General features: G+C 41.2%; 1 protein-coding gene across 12 annotated transcripts in view; it reads left to right on the top strand.

Moving 5' to 3' along the window:
- The window catches only part of AMPH (amphiphysin), a 927,201-nt gene that overhangs the window by 227,151 nt on the left and 678,226 nt on the right, over window positions 1-21,824 (top strand). For all 12 annotated transcript variants that reach the window (XM_069215773.1, XM_069215772.1, XM_069215765.1 and 9 more), the window contains exon 2: window positions 9,385-9,465. In XM_069215773.1, the coding sequence (XP_069071874.1) occupies window positions 9,385-9,465 (81 nt within the window). The remainder of the gene's footprint in view (window positions 1-9,384; window positions 9,466-21,824) is intronic.

Genomic DNA, 21,824 nt, shown 5'->3' with positions numbered 1-21,824 from the left:
TTTACAAGTGTTCTTATACACTGCCCAGTTGATTCTTCTTGGCCCATAGACAAGTGCAGGTATGTACCAATTTACCAGCTCAAGTGGAAGGAAAAGACAGGCTGTGACCCATGCAAGTCCCACAACTTATTTGTAGATAATGCTTATCAGGCAAACAATTCGATCTTGTCAGAGACTGTCAGGAATACATTTATAATAGTACTAGGTGGCTGGTACTCTTTTCCCCAGAGTATGTACAGTCACAAGAAATCCACAACGTTATTTATAAAGGCTTAGTTAAACTATTAAAGCCCAGTTTTAGCTCAGAATATATCTAAACGTTTTTCAGAATCAAACCCTATTGTGTTTAATATAAAAGAACAACATCTGAATAATATGAAAATTGCCAGCACCTTATGTAGCAATATTCTCCTTCTTCATTCCTCTGCATATCATTGGAAATGTCTACAGTAAAACCTAAATCTTTCCTAAATTAAGGGTTTACCTGGCTGCTATTTTTTTCCTGACTTCAGCCTCGCGTGGGCAGACTGGTTCTCATCTCTGTTATCTTGCTGTTCTCAGAAGAACCTGGTAGTAAATAAGAACGTATTTTTGGTTGAAGATTTAGGGAAGCTATGAAGCCCAGGTGTGGAAATAATTATTGTTTATTATAGGCAGGGTGATCGCGCTGTGTTTCTTGGCAATTGTGTTAATGTATTCTGCAATATTTTGTAATGCTATGTCCTAGACTGTCTTTACATCAACCTGTGTTAATTAAGCAACGAGAAACATTTCATATAACAGCCTGCAGCCAAATTCTTGACATTACTACAGATTCAGATTTAAATTTAGAGATGCCTACATATAGTTGGATTTACTGCAATTATTGAGATGGTAGCACCACTTTTCTTTAAATTGTAAAATCATGTCAAAAGCACAGAAATAGACTTCCCACACATTTCGCATGGTCTTTACTCTCCTGATTAATTTCAGATCAGATGGTTGTCTGTGGCAACTATAGAAAAATAGCTTTTTCTGCTTGGTTTCCTCTGCTTTTTTTTTAAACATATTATGACCTTATTTTTTGTTGCTATTGTTACTTTATGCACTATGACAATGCCATTCAGTGTACGTTGTAGTATTTAAAACCCATATGCTCCATGAAGTGTGTATGTAAGCCTCTTGTAGCTGGGTGAAAACTAAGACCATTTCGAATGAAGGGCTCTGGGAAGGTTTCCAGTAAATTGAGAAAGGATGTGCTACAAAACGAGGTTGGGATTGTGTGAGAAATGTGCCTGGCTATAGTGTAGGTAATTCTCCACTCATTGCCTGGCACACAGCATACCACTACCATCTCACTACCACCCCTTCGGAACAATCTTGAACCTAGCAAGTCATTATCTGAAGAAAAAAAAAGACTGCCTGAAATCCGGAAGAAAGAGAACCCAAGGACGTCTGCTTCCTGCTACTACCTAGGCACTAGAATTGCAGTCCAAAGTTCAGCTAGTTGGACCCCTGATGCTACTATAGGACACAGAGGAGTGTGGTATCCTTGGGCCCTGTCCTGCTTTCCATCATTGCTATACTGGAGGATTTTGATAACAAAAAAAATGACTAAAACCACAGTTAAAATTGTAGAAATACAATCTAACCCAGTGGTAAAACAATCTTTGAGGCTATGAAATTCCGATGTATTTTGCTCGGATTGTTGGTGGCAAAAATCAACGCTTCAGTAGGGGATTGGCAGTGACAGGTCTGATTGGAAGAAACCTTTGCAGCTCTAGATTCCTGACACATCTTCCTTCTCAGAACTGGGAGCTCCAGACAGACGGTAACAAATTTAACCTGTGTTACTTGCCGGGCTTACACTGCCTTTGCTCCATTACGTTTGGCCAGGTTCACATCTAGGACCCAGTCATCATCGAACTGTGACTTCCTTTTAGTACTTTGGATTTTCCTGAGGCCTTTTCTAAATATAGAACAATCCATAGCTCCAGTTCCCCTTATCTGTTTTCAGTAATTTTAATGTATTTTAGTTCACTAATTTTTCATTATTTTTCTAAATTAGGTTAAGAAATGTTCTATGTTGTTTTCTTGACTTTCTTTCATTCGTCTTGAACTGAACATCCATTTCTCTGGGGGGAAATGTCTGCTTGTGTGTCATTCGTACTATGGGTTGAGCAGAATTTGTTTTAGAACTGGGTTGTAATGTAACCGCATTGTATTTATTAAGTTGCTCAGTATATTCCCTCCCAAAATAATAACCCAATATTCGACATCAGCACTTCAAGTTACACCACATCAGTCCGTTGCTCTCTTTCATAAAATGTGTTTTGTACTGTAAAATTCAAATGTTTTACTTAAAGTGTGTCTTTTCTCAAAATGTGTTTTTAGGAAGTTGTTTGACTTCAGTAAATATTAGGTGCATGCATCCAGGTTTTCATTTTCATTTGACCGTGTAAGGCATAACGCATTTTTGGATGTCAGTTATTATAAGTATGCCAAGTTTCCACTAACAATGTCGACAAATTCTTAATTAGTAACTGATTTTCAAGGAAGCTGTTTTGAAGATAGGTCAAACATTTTTGCCTATGTGCATCTTGCTAAACAATATTGGTTTCCACTTTTAGTGCATTACGGGAGGCGCCGGGATTGCATGGATTTTCATGGTGTGTTACATGTTGTATTTGATACGGCACTCAACATTGATATTTTAAGAAGCAAATGCCATTAAGTGTAGACGAAGGCCCTGGTAAATATTAGAATTAAAGGCCATTTCACGTCTAAAACTAAATGATAAATTAGCACAATAGAAGGATCTACAACCAAATGCTGAGACTTCTATCATCCGAGGTGCACAGAACCCTGATTTATGAACTTTTGTCTTAAGTTCATATTACCTTGGATAACTATATCCTGAAGTGCTTGTTGCCAGAGAAGAAAACCCCAACAAAAGTATCGTTGCAGCCAGAAAGCAATTACATGTCTCTCTTTTGATAATCTTAATTTTGATCAATTAAACATAATTGTAGCGCACTCCGACGCTGTACTGTAAACCAATTGTTTAACTTCTACCCATTTCCTTCATCATTATTGTACAATGTGGTGCATTCAAAGAGTTTTCTTGTGTAAATTGGTAAATAATTTGCCTTCACTGAATATGGCTTCCACCCTTTGTTGGTTTCACGGACTCAGGCACATTTAGGTTTCTGGTTGGTTTTTACATCTGAGATAAAGAAAGCGTTAGCTGTCTGTTATAGACCTATTGTTTCAAATACATCACATATACTTAGAGTGTGTTTTTGTTCAGCCCCTTGCCCATGATTGGATGGCTTTGTTGTCTGCCTCATTTATTTTTTCTTGATTTAATGGTTTTCCCTCCTCTTATTGTGTCGCCCTGTCCAGGATTATTCTTCTTGCAGTGTTCTGACTGAATGAGTTACATACTTTCACTACTGAAATGAGGGGGGGTTCAGTTTAACTCTCCATGTTACTCTCTGTTATCATTTTGCTCTGTTTCTGTTTTCTCCCCCCTTTCTCTCCCCTGTTGCCACTCCTGTTCTTCTTTTCATGTGCTTATTCTCTGTTTTGTATCCCTTTAAGCTAAGTGTTTCTTTTCCCCCCATTTCTCCCCAATTCCTCTTTTCATGCACAGCGGAGGTTGATTAACCTAGCCACAGCCTGGAAGGAGGCGCTTGAATAAAGGCCTTTCCTATCCTCTGCTCATCTGTTGCTGCAAGCCCTGCTCACAATTTTTATTTATGTTTTTATAAGGGCCTAACTGATGCAAAGTACTCTAAGCCACTTTTTATCTTTTTCTTTGAATGGTCTGTTTTAAAACGTCTGTCAGACAATTACAGTAGTAAATTAAAAAATGGCTGCTAGGGAATCACACCGCACGCACAGACGTGTTATAGTTCATGCCTGTGTCACAGCACACATATAAGCATGCAAACATATTGGTCAGCAACTTGGAATGGCTTTTCTTTAACAGAAAATCCATCCCCTGAGGGGTCCGCATCTGTACACACGCATCATGAGGCAGTGGGGCTCATTTTGACATTAACAAATTCCATGGCAAACCTCATTGGCAATCTCAGTTGCTAGGTCTTTTACGGCCGATGAGTATCGGTTTAGACAACTTTGTTGATTTCACGGTAAATTGCTTATTGGACGTAGCTCCACATTTGGTATTTTTCACAGTGGTGAGCATCACATGTGAGGATGTAAAAGGTCATCATTTATGGCCACTGTCCTTCTGGATGCCAGTGTGACTGCTTCACCTTGTTAGCCACTCACATTCTCCATGCTGGCGAGATCAGTGGCTGGCCTTCTAGAGAGATTGCAACTGGCATTTCATCAATAATTTATGTTGCTAAAGCTCATATTTGCATCTTTCCTGTTGAATGTGTCGGTACTGCTTGTTTGATTCTTGTTGCATACCTACGCTCGTGCTACGGATTTTTAGCCACTCCATGTAACATCAGTTGAAAAATATTAAGTAAGAGACTCAAGGGACAGGGGTGTGGCAGATTTCCTTTATATAGACACGTAACGACACATTCAGCAAATCTAGCAGATAATGAATTCGTGTTTTGACATTTAATGTAACCTGGAAGCATGAGGGAAAGGTTGCTGCTAGATGTGTATTTTAAAATAGCTCAAGTGTTTGCGATGTTGTGTAGCTATTTGCTTACGCAAGGAGATATCTTTGCATTCGCATGTTGTACCTTTTTTTAATGTTAGACACAGGGCCACTTGAATTATGTGATTTCGCAGCTGCAGCGATTTTCGCATAGTTGTAGATGTGACACATTTGCCACCTAATCTATCATTTGCAGCATAATCTGCAGTTTTATTTTTTTAATGTTTCGAGCTCAAAAGGTTCAAAAGTTACTAAAAACGCAGCGACATGTGTTGCCATGCAGTGGAAAGCTCTTTGGAAAGGATGACTGGTCACCTTTCTGAAGCTTATAGCTATGTTTATGTGTTCAACTGGTACTAATGAAGTGCAATTAATCCCCAGAAAGTGTTAACAAGTTTCAAAAAGCAAAAAAGAATGAGTTAATAGTATCAGAAAATGTGCTGCATAATGCTGCATAATTTGCCTTTTCTTGCTGCATCATTTACTTAAAACTGCCACATAATTTGGTCCTCCCCTGTCGCATTATTCCAGAGGCATTGGTTACAGATCTCACTGAATGTATTGCATCTTAGAGACAGTAGCGTAACTCAAAATGACGAGGCAGAATGTGATAAGGGCCCCCTGAGTCTCCCATATCTCACAAATATTCATTGACTTTGGTCTGAATGGGGGACCATTGAAGGAATGGGACGCACTGGGGCGCTTGGGGCCCCTCTGCCCTAACCTTCCTCCGAATGTGAGAAGTACCTTAAATACAGCTACATGCATCTGAAATCCTATTCGCTAGGGGGCTGAGGTGTCATTGGGCCTTACCAGAGTTGATGATGTCATTTAACATTATTGTTTACAAATGAAACATACGCACAATCAGTGTGCAGTCTAGAACAGACTAGCTAGATGGGCTTCGAAGACAGGCTTTTCTGCAAAAACAACAGAGTGAAAACGAATGCACCGACTAATACAGAGATAAATCTTTGCTGACTTAAACGGTATCATGAACATTGTGCACCAATCCAAAAATTAATTTGTGAGCCACTGTTTGCACATGTGCTTTCGCATTGCGTTGAGTAATATGCCTAACCCAATCTGTTGTGATTGGAGCCAATCCACTGTACATTTTTTTATCAGTTAAAACACATTGTTAAAGTTTTGCTTAACTGAGATTATTGCAGAAACATTTATTGAAATAATCTGAAACGGTGCTTGTTTTTGTCATATTTTCTGTCAGGAACAACTACTTTAAATGTTACACGCTGACAAAAAATGTAATTAACGCATTAGTGCTAATCATAACACTATGTGCACAAAGTGATTGGGTCTATAAATCATAGCAACCCGTCTGCATTTTATTTTGCATAATTTCATATTGTTCGTTATTAAGCTCTTGAAGTCTATGGGCCATGAGAAAAAACACTACCATTCAATTATCGCTATTTATATATCTTCACTCTTTGTGTAGCATTTATCAGAAAACGTGGGTTAAATAGATTCGCACTATTTATTGTTGCTGTCTTTGTCAAATAAGAAATGGAGAAAATGTATTTTCTCCTATTTTGAACTGTGAAAGAGAAAACCAATATTTGTTATCTTATGTTTCAAGTGAACGAAGCAAAGGTTTGGTCTAATTTTTTTTTTTTTTAAGTATATTCATAAAGTGTGTTTTCAATATTTAAATGCCTATAACCCACGAAAATGCATGGGCAAACCCAGTGGGCCAAGGATAGTTACCAATAATTCCACAATGCATTTTATCTTTGGAAAAAATGTGTTTGTTTAATTGCACATTGAACAAAGTTGCTCTCTTTTCTGTAAGTATGAGGAAACCAGTGTGGTATTACCTTAAAACAAAGGGGCCTATTTACAAAGTTATTTTTTGCTTTTGCTGTGGGTTTATGACCGAAATACCTAATTTAGCTTGCCAGGAATTCAAGAAGGACTTCCTGGTTGGTATTTACTACTGTGGATTTCTCTGCCATGATTGTGGAGATATCTGCAATCATAAATTCCAAATAAAGGGATGGAAGGGGACATTCCAATGTGGGCTTGTCAGATATGTGCTTTACTTATTATGGAGTAATTGGAGTGCTCAGAGCTTCAGATTTTCCAACATTCACGCTGGCATATAATGTTAAAATACCTTATACAACAAGCAGGACACATGATTGGGGCAGTGGAAAGGGAGACGAATGAGGAACAGCAAGGGAACTAGGTGAGATCAAACAATATTTTGTAAAATAACCAACATTTTTGAAGACTTTCAAAGCAGAGAGAGTGTGTGCGTTTTTGTCTGTGTCTTAGTAAGAATTCCTGGTGAAATCCGACAGACACCTCCCCATACCCGACTGAAACCACCTGTACCCAGCTATTTACCAGGAAAGACATTTATTAGGGGGGTTGTAACCCCCCAAACACGCAGCCTGAAGCTGCAGCCTTGATTGAAGCACTGCTTTTCGAGGGTGTTCAATATTTTCTTAGCCACCTAAAGTCTTCTGTCATTATTCCAAAATAATCGATCTGTACTCTCCCTAACGTGTCTTTTTGACAGAAAATCCTTACCTCTACTAGGATAATTCCTCCAATAGTACCTAGTGCTGCAAAATCAAATCCCTAGCTCAATATTGCCTGATCTTCAGCACTGAAATTCGTTTTGCCCTTGTAATTTACATTCAGCCAAAGTATTTTCCAGCTGTTTTGGGATTTCATGAGTGCTAATTCAATGAAGTAAATACTACACAAAGCGAGCTTCATGGCATCTAGCTCACAATTCCAACATGTTTCAATGTCTTGCCATGATCTTTTAAACCTTTAATATTGAAAGATAAGCACTGAAGCTTTATTTTCTCAGAAACTTTTATTGCAAGACTAAGGCCCTGGCTATAAATGGGCTTCTGATCCCATTTTGAGTGTCAACACGAGTATGGTCCCAAAGCAGGATTATGATTATATCTCAACCACAAATTATGCCTCACACCTAGTGCTTTCCCTCCCAATATTTACCAGGATCCCTTTTTATCTGACATTTTCATTAGCTCCTCTGGTTGGTTCTGTGATTTTATCATCTTCACCTTTTCTAGTAGTAAATGTGTCCTAGACACAAAATATTTCATGTTGTCTGGTCAACATGTAGAATTTGCTGTCTTGGGTTCTGATCCCGCTGGTAAATATGACAGAAAAAGCTCTTGGCCCACAACTTGAGGAATCCAACAATTTCCCTGAATGTGGATAATGGTGCAGGGTGGAATAAATGCCTGGTAATATGATTACTGGACAAGTTGTGCTGCTTGGGCTTTTTTTTTTTTTTAAAAGACTGACCCCTTAATCTGTCAAGTAGCTTGGTTGGTTTATCATCCATTGCAGAGATGTGTGTGTCGAGCAGGTGACAGGTTTGAGTGCTGACACACCCAAATGAGTTCGGCAGTCAAACCTCTCCGAGGCTATAGTAAACTCTATTACAGCCCAAAACATACAATGAGAAGCAAAGAGCAGACAAATAAAGACACTGACGCAGCCATGATCCTTTCCCATTTGCTGCAAGGGGGAAAATATTTGGAGCAAATCATTAAAATAGGAATCAGGGTCGAGGTGCAGAAAATGTTTCATTGTACGCATAATGCTTCCCTGAAAAATTATATGAAGACCCATAACTTTTCACCTAAACTGGCCGGCTCACAGATATTCAAAGGCTTGAGAACTAGCAAACATCCTTAGGGTTAGGGCCAATTAGTTTTGTGTGTGGGGTGTAGTAATATATGATTTACCCATGGATATTGCATTCTAACTATCTATCCTTCCAATATGGATGTCCCAAGAACAGGCCTCTTGTATGCATGACGTTGGTCTCCATAATTCTAAAGGCAAGATATGGAAATATTTGCACCTACTTTCATTTGATTTTACTGAAAGTTTTAGGTTGAGTTTGGCTATCAAGTGAAACAGGCCGATATAGTGGTTGTTTTTGTCTAAATTGGTAGAATCTCAATTAAGTACTTGAAACCATTTTAATATTGGATCAAAACATTTTCTGGCAGCTTTAGCTCTGCAATAAATATTTATTTTGTAGGTAGTTATTGTATCCTTTACTAAAACAGCTTAAAATAGTTTAAATGATATTGCACATTTACATTTTGGTATTTTATGGCACTTTTCTAAGCATTATCTTAATTTCCCACAGACAGTACACACAGCATTTAAAAAAGGCTCCAAATGATGGGGTGCTTATAATAAGTTTAGTGAATTTGTGAAAAGAGTTAGAAATTGGTGATGCCTGTATTAAAGTGAAATCCCTTGTTAATCAATAGTGACTTCCCTGGAGTCATCGGAATGGGAGATCAATAGCTTTGATATACTAGGCACTTGGTGGATCCACTCTCAGTGTCAGTTTCTGGTTCATTAACTCCACTTGAGTGATACCCATAAGGATTCTAATGTTCTTCTGTTATTCCATACTATTGTACCCATGGGATCACGCTCTGTCAAGAGAAAATATGGTTTCATAAGGTGGAATCTGAACTTTGCACATACATAAAATGTTAGTGCATTGTGCCTTTATTTTCAGAAACGTAGTGCAAACTATGCGAAGGGAATGTATTACGCATTAAGTCTTGTTATATCCAAGTAATGAATCACTATTAAAATGCACAATATATCTTTTTTATGTAAAAACATTATTAGAAATTAGTGTTAAAATGTGTTGCACAGATTAAATTCTGTGTCACCTATAAAAATCTCTTTCAACACTATTATCCTTTTTGTGTCCACAGGTACTTCAAAAGCTCGGAAAAGCAGATGAAACCAAAGACGAACAGTTTGAGGAATATGTAACTAATTTCAAGAGACAAGAGGTAAGAGTTTGAAGCAGTGCATGGTGAGGGATAAAAAAACAAGGAAAATATTCTTGGATCCATGTTATGTTATCAGGTGGATCGACGTGGATAATACTTGGAGAGGTTTCATTCTTTTGAGTACGTTAATGATATCTCAGCAGTCAACTACAAGTACCTTACATTTAAGGACTTAATTATTACATTGGGCAGTCAATGTTTAGGGCCCTATTTAGAGTTTGCAGATGGGCTACTCTGTCTAAAGCATGACAACTATCCCATTTGTCTTATTACAACAGCATTCTGTCCTATAGCCCTTGTAACAAGGTAGACTAGTTATCTATCACCTTTATGATGGATCTTCCAAAGTCTAGATTTCCAAGAACCTCTCATAAGATAAACTTACAGATCAAAACTCTATAAGGGAACCATTTATTTAGTGGTTTTCCTAAAAATATGGTATGGCTCTGTTTGTTGTGGGCCAACTTATAGGAATAATCATCATTTTGACGGGCGAAATGGGTGGGTTGCTTGAAATAATCTAAGCCGCTGATACTTACTCTAGCTGCATTCCAGTGATTTTTGTTTGACTGTCGATATGTATGTTTGTGCGCACAATCTGTTGACACAGATCTTAAGTCATAAAACTGAAAATAAAACAAGTCAGTTCAATTTACACCTGTGTATAGAGAAGAGCAGACTTGCATATTGTTTGAAGGATATATAAGATATATATTCAAGTGTTAGAATTGCAGACTATGAAGTGGTAGAGGGCCTATAAAAGCAATGTACACCTTCTGCTCCACAATTGCAATCTTTGTTTTTTTTCTCCCTCTTTAATTTAGATCGTTCTACTCTCAGGGAGAGGAAGATTCTAATGCCATTATAGTCTATCTGCCTCGGATTTTACTGGTCAATAATTGCCCCTTCTGTCCTATTGGTCCAACCCAAAACAAGCCTGTAAGAAATCAGTATACACCTTGGCAGTGGTCTATAATGCTATGCTATATACTTAATACATCACCCCATTCTGTACCTATAAAGGGTATTTCAAGTCACCAAGGAGTTCTGTGATCATAGAGAGGCACGAGGATGAGCGACTTTATTGGTCACGGAACTCGCAGGTGATTAGTATTATCCTTCATACAGTGTCACACATAATGTGGACCTCTTGGCAGCTATATCTAAGAAGCCTCTAAGAAGCCTCTAGGAATGGGTAGTTCTGGCACTTCCAAGAAACAAAAATATGTTTGTTGTCACAGGTGAAACATAGAGGTGCCCATTGTTTGCTCTTCTACCCTTCGCCCATGAAATAACTTAATAGACTTGTGCTGCCATTCCTGCAGGCTCCCTGCACCATCTAGAAATTGGGGAAGGTGGAATGTAGGGCTCCAAGCACTATCCCTTGGAAGTGAGTGTTTATTTTACAAATTGGTATTGGTAAATAGGTGTTTGGATATATGCACACCTATTTCTTTCCCTCTTTGGGAAGCACTCTGTGACTGTTGAGCACTGTATCATTACAAGTTGCTTGTACTTTCTTCCTACATGCAACTGGGTGTGTCATTTTCTTTATTATAGGCACCTTCCATTGTCAGAATGTGTCTGTAATAAAATAAAATACAATACATCATAGAGAGACCATGGTCTCCCACATATTATAGTACATTATTAGAAATTCTCATTTATTTCACTTAAACTTTTTCCACCCAGTTTGGCACTATACTGATATTATAAGATTTCATAATTCTTGGTGTGTTTTCCTTATACAGTTATTAGCACATAGGTTCTTGATTTGATTATATGAAAAGGTGTTAGGTATAATATTTGCAGTTTACAAGACAGATATCTTTGTGAATCGACTAGGTATATAAGGATAGCTTAACAAAGCCATAGGAGCAATGAACACAGACATATATGGCATTCTTGTGTGGACACACTTGTAAAGTTAAACCTGGACATGAGTTGTGGATAGTCGATGGCAATAGTGTCTCAAAGGAGCATAAGCATGGTTGAGATCAAAGTTATGGCAATGGTGGGGAAATTAAATTAGTAATTTGTCAGCTACGTTTTGCTCACAACTAGGAATTACATGCATTCCACTGAAGGAAATAGTTACATAATTTGCATTCACAAAATAGATATGCAAGATGAATGTACTGCTGATTGGGCGTTAATAAGAAATATGTTCATCTGTGTGTTCTCAATATTTGTAATCAAAGGTTCTAATGTGTTTTTGAGTGGTGAAAGAGAAAGAAGAAATGTTATAGATGGGACCCTAAATTTATAAATAGTGTAAATATGCTTAGTACACACCGACATGAATAGAGTCAGAAATCTTCAATACTAAAAGATTGCTATAATATTGTTATATTGTTAAACATTATTACCTGCACCTGTAGGTAATAATGGCTATTAATTACCCTCCCCTGCAAATATGGGCCCAAGCTACAAGTGAAGGCTCACAATGAGGGGAGAGTAATTCTAAACTGTTTCTGCTCTGCAGGAAAAGACACTAAGGCTATTAGCACACCCTGCTCTTTTCTTAGTTTTAAATGTAACTTACCTCTTGTCCAAGACGCCAGCTCTGGAACCTCTTTGAAGGCTACATCCCTAACTCTTTCATCAGATTCTGCTTTCGTTTTCACCTCATACCTGCTCCTCTGCTTCTTTGTCAAAGTGGAAACGCAAGCCCAAATGCAGAAGAGCAGTGGAAAAAAATAAACAAGTCAGTTTGTTGGTGTTTTATTTGTTCTACGTTTCTATTGTTGTTAAGGCTTATATGTCTACTGCGACAAGGAAAGGGAGGGTCCAACACAGAGGAAGTGAGAGCAGCTTCCGATTAAAACAGCTGCTGTAGCCTTCATGTCAGTGCTGATACCTTGGACTAAGGGCGAGTTGAAGGTCCATTCGGACAAGCACACCAGAGGAGCGGGAAGCTGGCAGTCACATTATGCTCCCTTTGCGGGCTTGCAGTGGTAACTTTAGCCCTTAAAGTGAGCATTATGACTGGCTGGTCAGCTTGGAACAATCTGCTCCAGGTGCTAATATTGTTTATTGTTACTGGCACTAAAGAGAAAGTAACTGAGGTCAAGAATGTCATCAATGACTGTCTAGGGAGATGTTCAGAAGACACTTTCTTTCCATTGCTTAATGGTACAATATGATTGGACTTAGGGGCTCATTTCGATCCTCTTGATGAACTGGAGGTCGGACGTAAACACAGTTTGATCCTGATTTCTGATTCTGAGTTGTGTGGACATTTGACACTCAAATTTGTTTTCCTGACTCAGTTACCCATAAGTTCTACTAGGACATTTTTTCACTTGCAATAAATGGCCAGGTAGCATGTTTTCAGCTTTGAGCGAGGAAAAAAGTGCTGTAAAGGGAATCCCTCGTTAGCTAGAGTTAGCGCATCTGACCTTATATTGGTTAATTTGCATTAAGTTATAAGGGGATGCGTTAGAGGTTCGATGGACCTTTTGACTGCGCTTAGAGTAGTTCCCACCATAAGGCACAGTACCAATAGAAATCAATAATATTGGCAATCAATAACCTTAATAATCTTAGGACCCAGTAATTTCCACTCACCATGACCTTTCGTCATGAATAACCATAACTGGCTGCCCAAATCTACTAACAAATAGTAATTTAATCAGAGCTTGGACCAATGCACATTCTAAAGTTACAGTACAAATCAATAGCAAGAATAACTGTGCAAGAGAAATGGCATACATTTAGATTCAGCAAAGAAAAGACATCAACTGTTCATATTCATAGTGAGCATCATCAGTGAATAGCCTAACGAACCTTCAGATTAGAACAGCATTTTTGGACGTCATGCTAAACAATTTAGTCAACACAAATTTGGGAAAACATCTAGCTATGGCTCTATCAAAATTAGCGGTTGGTACCTAGGGACAAAAGTAAATAGACATAACAATCATTAACATCGTCTTATACCTTGCCTCAGTATAGTTCAGCAAGCTATGACAGTCTTCATCAACTGGACATCTGTTCGGTCAGCAAGCATCGGAATTCAGTATTAAAATTTAGGGAAGGAAAGTCTCTTCATGCAGTTCAGAAAGAATAATATCTAAACACTCGAGAATAATGGGGAGAATGGTCTCTCTGGACGGTTAGGAAGAATGGGGCTAATGGCGCATCTCCTCTCGGTGCAGTCTGGCTAAGTTAGATTCCCTAAAACTACTTCCCACGTTGCTATTGGTCAAAGAATAATATGTTTACATTTAGTCCAATGAAAGTAGAACCCACATCTAAGAATTTACTAGACCACTTTTCACATGTCGATGATTGGCTCCTCTTCTCCTGTTCCTATCTTTGGGCTTATCAGGTAACAAATTTGTATCAGCTTGTACTCCAGACAGTGCATCCATTGTCTGTTCCTGGGAAGGTTGCCTTTACACACACTATTTTATACAATGTATCCTTAACTAGTACAACATATTCTAGCGCGCAGTTCTCATGGGAAATAATTCTAGTTACTAACATTCAGTCCATGCAATGGAAAATCACAATTAAATTCTCTAAGCAGCCATTTTATAATTTGCCTAAGCAATGTAGCTTGACATGAGGCCGTGCGACTAGGTCCAAGACCTTGCCAAATTAAGGCCTATGATTAATAAAGCAAGTACATAATACATGGCCATTAATATGACATACTACTACAATAATCCAAGCATAAGCTTGACATTTTATATTAATAAGCTGTTAATAAGTACACTTCGTGATTATTGGTGTTCACTCAAACTTTCAAATGCGTGTATTATTTCTCTGAATTAACTCATTTTCTATGCAGATTCAGCACTTAGAATACATGAATATTCATTAGTAAAAATTCTGCCTTAACACTAGCACTCTGAATTTGAGAACTCAGAATGGGAAGACAACACCGTCCTGAAGAAATACAACAAGGTTCAGGTTCGGTATTGGTTTAACCCTGGTCATTTTACCTTTTAACATTTCCATCTGTGTCAGAAGGAGCCTGCAGTATCTTGAAAAAGAGAAAGTGGTGGAACTGTGGTAAAGTTTGAGAGCGTTTGCGAGTAAAACAGTAACACATTCTCATCCCCTGTGGAGCCTTCCTGCAACAGACAGAGAGAAAAAAAACTTGGAAGTGATTTAGGACATGAGTGTAGGAAAGTACCATCTTGCCTGGTATGTTACCCCCATATTTCACTGTATATATGTTGTTTTAGTTGTATGTGTCACTGGGACCCTGCCAGCCAGGGCCCCAGTGCTCATAAGTGTGCCCTGTATGTGTTACCTGTGTTATGACTAACTGTCTCACTGAGGCTCTGCTAATCAGAACCTCAGTGGTTATGCTCTCTCATTTCTTTCCAAATTGTCACTAACAGGCTAGTGACCAATTTCAAGAAAACAGGGAGGGGGAATAAAGGAGTCCTAATCATTAGGAGCATGAGTCCTCACACACCATACTAGGTGTCATGCTTCATCATCGGACAGCTCCTCGTCAGACCGGCACTGCAATGTCTGACCGGCACCCCCCGAAGGGGGGCTCTTTGCCGGAGATCTTTTGTTTGTCAATGATGCCGCGGAGCCAGATGTGGGTCCGTGGAGAGAAGAAGACACAAGAGTAAAGGGTAAAATTGGCTCAGGACCCTCACTAAATATTTTATTCTTTGATATTGGGAGATGGCCAAGATAAAAAAAATGACAAGGGAGTGAAGATCGAGATAATGCTCAAACACTCACACAAGACAATCGGATAGAGGAAGTCGGTAATTATCCGATGTTCCTCAGTATGCGGTCGACATGTTTCGCGTCTCTGATGGTCCAAAAGGATCCTATGACGCTTCTTCAGGACCTACTGAATCATTGGACTTCTTAATTTGAAACCAAGGAGCAAAAATATTAAATATAGACTCCTGCAATCAAACGCTCACAGTCAAGACGTCATCAGTCACTTACTAAAAAGAAAGAAACAGGACTGGCTTTCTCCTATCAGTCACCCATCTCCACTAGAGAACGGGCTTCATGGGATCACGTAGGTCTGTTGCCCGATTCACAACAGAGTTGCATGTGAGTCGGTGTCCGATGTAGCACCTACCCTTAGGCTACGTTCCCGAAACGCTCGTGACTGTTTGTAGTGACCAATTTCACCAAGTTACATTGGCATACTGGAACTCCCTTATAATTCCCTAGTATATGGTACTGAGGTACCCAGGGTATTGGGGTTCCAGGAGATCCCTATGGGCTGCAGCATTTCTTTTGCCACCCATAGGGAGCTCTGACAATTCTTACACAGGCCTGCCACTGCAGCCTGAGTGAAATAACGTCCACGTTATTTCACAGCCATTTACCACTGCACTTAAGTAACTTATAAGTCACCCATATGTCTAACCTTTACCTGGTAAAGGTTGGGTGCTAAGTTACTTAGTGTGTGGGCACCCTGGCACTAGCCAAGGTGCCCCCACATTGTTCAGGGCAAATTCCCCGGACTTTGTGAGTGCGGGGAAACCATTACACGCGTGCACTACACATAGGTCACTACCTATGTGTAGCTTCACAATGGTAACTCCGAACATGGCAATGTAACATGTCTAAGATCATGGAATTGCCCCCCCAATGCCATCCTGGTATTGGGGAGACAATCCCATGATTCCCCAGGTCTCTAGCACAGACCCGGGTACTGCCAAACTGCCTTTTCAGGGGTTTCACTGCAGCTGCTGCTGCTGCTGCTGCCAACCCCTCAGACAGGTTTCTGCCCTCCTAGGGTCCAGCCAGGCTTGGCCCAGGAAGGCAGAACAAAGGACTTCCTCAGAGAGAGGGTGTTACACCCTCTTCCCTTGGAAAAAGGTGTTAAGGCAGGGGAGGAGTAACCTCCCCCAGCCTCTGGAAATGCTTTCATGGGCACAGATGGTGCCCATTTCTGCATAAGCCAGTCTACACCGGTTCAGGGATCCCCCAGCCCTGCTATGGCGCAAAACTGGACAAAGGGAAGGGGAGTGACCACTCCCCTGACCTGCACCTCCCCTGGGAGGTGCCCAGAGCTCCTCCAGTGTGCTCCAGACCTCTGCCATCTTGGAAACAGAGGTGCTGCTGGCACACTGGACTGCTCTGAGTGGCCAGGGCCAGCAGGTGACGTCAGAGACTCCTTCTGATAGGCTCTTACCTGTGTTGCTAGCCTATCCTCTCACCTAGGTAGCCAAACCTCCTTTTCTGGCTATTTAGGGTCTCTGCTTTGGGGAATTCTTTAGATAACGAATGCAAGAGCTCACCAGAGTTCCTCTGCATCTCTCTCTTCACCTTCTGCCAAGGAATCGACTGCTGACCGCGCTGGAAGCCTGCAAAACTGCAACAAAGTAGCAAAGACGACTACTGCGACCTTGTAACGCTGATCCTGCCGCCTTCTCGACTGTTTTCCTGGTGGTGCATGTTGTGGGGGTAGTCTGCCTCCTCTCTGCACTAGAAGCTCCGGAGAAATCTCCCGTGGGTCGACGGCATCTTCCCCCTGCAACCGCAGGCACCAAAGAACTGCTTCACCGGTCCTCTGGGTCTCCTCTCAGCATGACGAGCGAGTTCCCTTGAACTCAGCAACTCTGTCCAAGTGACTCCCACAGTCCAGTGACTCTTCAGTCCAAGTTTGGTGGAGGTAAGTCCTTGCCCCCCCACGCTAGACTGCATTGCTGGGAACCGCGTGTTTTGCAGCTACTCCGGCTCCTGTGCACTATTCCAGGATTTCCTTTGTGCACAGCCAAGCCTGGGTCCCCGGCACTCTAACCTGCAGTGCACGACCTCCTGAGTTGTCCTCCGGCGTTGTGGGACCTTCCTTTGTGACTTCGGGTGAGCTCCGGTTCACTCCACTTTGTAGTCCCTGTTCCAGAACGTCTGCGGGTGCTGCTTGCTTCTGAGAGGGCTCTTTGTCTTGCTGGGTGCCCCCTCTGTCCCCTCACGCAATTGGCGACATCCTGGTCCCTCCTGGGCCACAGCAGCATCCAAAAACCCTAACCGCAACCCTTGCAGCTAGCAAGGCTTGTTTGCGGTCTTTCTGCACTGAAATACTTCTGCACGACTCTTCACGACGTGGGGCATCCATCCTCCAAAGGGGAAGTTTCTAGCCCTTGTCGTTCTTGCAGAATCCACAGCTTCTACCATCCAGTGGCAGCTTCTTTGCACCCACAGCTGGCATTTCCTGGGCATCTGCCCACTCCCGACTTGATCGTGACTCTTGGACTTGGTCACCTTGTTCCACAGGTACTCTCGTCAGGAAATCCATCATTGTTGCATTGCTGGTGTTGTTGTTTCTGGCAGAATTCCCCTATCATGACTTCTGTGCTCTTTGGGGAACTTCGGTGCACTTTGCACCCACTTTTCAGGGTCTTGGGGTGGGCTATTTTTCTAACCCTCACTGTTTTCTTACAGTCCCAGCGACCCTCTACGAGCTCACATAGGTTTGGGGTCCATTCGTGGTTCGCATTCCACTTCTAGAGTATATGGTTTGTGTTGCCCCTATCCCTATGTGCTCCCATTGCATTCTATTGTGACTATACATTGTTTGCACTGTTTTCTATTGCTATTACTGCATATTTTGGTATTGTGTACATATATCTTGTGTATATTTGCTATCCTCATACTGAGGGTACTCACTGAGATATTTTGGCATATTGTCCTAAAAATAAAGTACCTTTATTTTTAGTATATCTGTGTATTGTGTTTTCTTATGATATTGTGCATATGACACTAGTGGTACTGTAGGAGCTTCACTCGTCTCCTAGTTCAGCCAAAGCTGCTCTGCTAAGCTACCTTTTCTATCAGCCTAAGCTGCTAGACACCCCTCTACACTAATAAGGGATACCTGGGCCTGGTGCAAGGTGTAAGTACCCCTTGGTACCCACTACAAGCCAGTCCAGCCTCCTACAATGAGGTCTTTGTGTTTGAAAAAATTGGCACAACGTAATATACAACTACGCTGTGGAATTACATTGGTCACCTTAAAACTATTCTAAAACCCTTTTATCACCTAGAGTTAAATCACTTTCATGTTTCCCCATTGTACAAAGGAGCCACCCTTCCTCAGCACTGTTTTCAGGGTAGATGCCGTAGTTGATTGGCATAGTTTGGTAACAGTATGGCTCGATCTAGATTCTCTGCACATCTGCAATGATGCTAATGCTGCATTGGAATGGCGCCAGGGGTTCTTAAATATGCCCCTAAATGTTTGCCAATACTACAGGATTCGCCTTAGTTGCATTCTAATTGTTTACACATTAAACATTATTTTTCTTTAAGAGTAAATTATACCCACGCATTCAATATAAACTGTACAACTGCGATCCCTGTTTCTCTGTAGGTCAACACTCCTTGGGTTTCTCCGTGTTTCTGGTCTAATGTTTCTTTTTGAGCGGTTTCTGATTCAATCAAAGTGCATTGCTTAATAATCCCACAGTCTTTTGTCTGTGCCCACATGAGAACCCTGGGAGGAAGTACTATAAAGACTTTGAGTCCCTCTAATTTGGCTCAGCCCTCTAACAAGGATGTGATTTTAATCCCCTTACACAACACCAACGAACGACAGGCAAATGAGCATACCAGGGGTCTCATAAGAGACGAGCTGTCAAAACTATTTCTTCCTATTTTAACTCGTCTCCAAACAATAGAGGACAAACTGGAAAGTCTTATCAATAGCCAACTACCAACAACTGCCCCAACTGTAGAAACTCAATCCCATTTTCCCCTTAATCATGACCTCATCACTGCCAATAGACCAATTGGCCAAATAGCCAAGTCCCCTTTTCCCTCTATAAACCAAGATTGGCCCAGTTCTGTCAAAGTAGCTAGCATTTCAAAGAATAAGCCCCCTACGGTCTCAGTTCCCTTCCCAAAAGGAACCGCTCTATGGAACAGCTCAGTAACCAACATGGTAGAAGGCAACCCTAACTGTGAGCACCCTCAATTAGGACTTCAGAAGAGGGGCCAGATCAGTGGTTTGTCTGATCCAAGAGTGTTGCATCTACCACCAGAATCATGCCCATATGTTCTTATTATATCTAATGTACCTGAACTCAATCCTAATTCCACTGAATCTTTTATCGAACTTAAAAACAAGGTCATTCACTGGCTGCACGCTAATGCGGAGTTTGCATTCTCCATGATACCCTCGATATTGATGGTGAGAAGGGTAGGGTGGGTGGGCTCCTTAGCGAAGAACGGTCCAGGGGATTGTATTGTTATTAACTTTAATTCTCCTGACCTTGTACAGCGGCTCTCTTCAAATGCCAATAGACCTTACCCTCCAATAGGTAAAGCTTCCCTTTGCAGGTTACAAGTGTTTTATCCTCCCTCTATGCTATCTGCGAGTAGACAACTGTCGTCGTCGCATGGAGTTTCCCCCGTTACCCAAACACAGCCTGTCCCCGAATTTGGCCTTAGATGCCTTTCGTCATCTCTTTCTGAGATAGATTGACTAAGAGATGACCCCTTGGAAGTGGCTCTGAGTATTTGTGAAGTTGAGGACACCCACCATCTTGTCCTCAGCGTCCCTAATTCTGTTATTCCATCGACGTTGGCAGACTTTGACAATCAGGGATCATCTTTAAGCACCATGTATCAAGTTAATGAGGAAGGGGTTCCTAGTCTGACAATCGCTCCTTGTAATCTAGGGTTCACCCGTACGGCTAATTTACCAGATATGAACATAGCCGGCGTAGCATCCAGCGAGGTGAACAAAGCACAGAGTGAGAAAGCTACAGGTCACAGTAAGCCTGAGGGAAATAGTATGGTTCTTAGCTGTACCCCCCCCCCAGTAGGAACTACCCCCAGAATGAAGTAGGGTCTATAAAAACAGAGGATTTTGATAAGGTACTCAGCTGGAACATAGCAGGGCTGGAAAGTAAATTACAAAGCCCTGGATGGGGCAATTTTATTGACGAACATCAGATTTGTCTTTTTCAAGAAACGTGGGCATTGGAACCTAAATACAGATCAGGCTTCAAAAGCTACTGGGTTGCAGCACGCAAGTCATCTTTTGGGAGACCATCGGGGGGGCTGCTTGTTTGGTTAAGCAGTTCTCTTAGGTGCAAGACAGAAGGAATAGATATGGGTTGCCCTGATTTGCAGGCCTTATTAATAACGACTTCCGAAGAGAGATCCCTACTATTAATTAATATCTATAATAGGAACGCGGGCTCCCATCCCGACTCTGAAGCCCTGCTTATTCTGGATAGTTTTCTTAAAAACAATTCTTCCTACTTTGTCTTGATTCGAGGGGACTTTAATGTCACATTCGAGCCCAATCCCCTGGTCCAAGGGATATGCAAAGAAGAGGACGCCTATTGGGGTATCCCTAAGCTAGTCTCCAACAAAAGACCAAGACTGAATAAATCTGCGTGCTTACTGGCTGATATCACACTAGCGCATGGTCTCCGAGCCTGTAATGGCCGCTCGCGCTCGGATACCAATTTGCAACCCACCTTTAGGCGCGGAGGGCATAAGAGTCAGATTGATTACATACTTCTTGACATCCGACTATGGTGCCACATGTTTGACATGAGGGTCCAAGAGCATGTTGAGAGTGATCACGACCCGTTGATTTTACTGACCAGAGGATTCTTTCCTTCGCTCAAAGCTCCCCCCCCTAAGGCTTATGCCCTACAGCTGGCCTTAACAAACAATAGACGCAACCTAAAATGGGAATCTGTTATTTCATCCCCTAAACACCTTGCATCTATATACAATCTGCTAGCCAATCAAATGGAGTGTATGATTTGGCTGAATGAGGAGGGTCAGGGTGACAGACTTTTAGCAGCCCACACTGAATTGTTTTAATCTCTAAAGTATCTCTTTACAAAAGAGATTTCCAACATCCCAAATAAAAAGCACTGTGCTCCCTGGTTCAACAATTTATGCAGGGAAGCACAACTAACTCTTTTGAAAGCGATAAGTCTTGCTGAGTCTTTAAGAATAGCCAGGAAGGATTATAAGAAGGAATGTTCCAAGGCGCGCAGAAGCTGGAAAGAGGCCAGATGGGTCACTATCCTGGAGACTGCTAAATCCAACAACACATGCAGGTTTTGGAAGCTAATAGCTGATGATTGCAGAGATTCCTCCGCCGTACCCGGCTCCCCAATTCTCTCTGCAGCATGGGTGGAGCATTTTGGGCAACTATATGAAGGACCATCTGAAGCATCTTTTTGGGCCCCTGATACCTCAACAACCCAAGAGACCACCCCGATTATATTCACTCTAACCGAAACAAGAGCAGCAATAGATTCACTGAAATGGGGAAAGGCTCCGGGCCCAGATAAGATTCCAGGCGATTTATATAAGTCAAGACCTGATATATGGGCACCATATCTTAACCTCATCTGTAATGCAATTGCAGCGGGGGCTCCCGCTCC

This window comes from Pleurodeles waltl, chromosome 2_1, assembly GCF_031143425.1.
Source record: "Pleurodeles waltl isolate 20211129_DDA chromosome 2_1, aPleWal1.hap1.20221129, whole genome shotgun sequence".
Classification (NCBI taxonomy): Eukaryota; Metazoa; Chordata; class Amphibia; order Caudata; family Salamandridae; genus Pleurodeles; species Pleurodeles waltl.
Note: the sequence above shows the minus strand (reverse complement) of the source record. Positions and strands in the feature narration are given on the sequence as shown.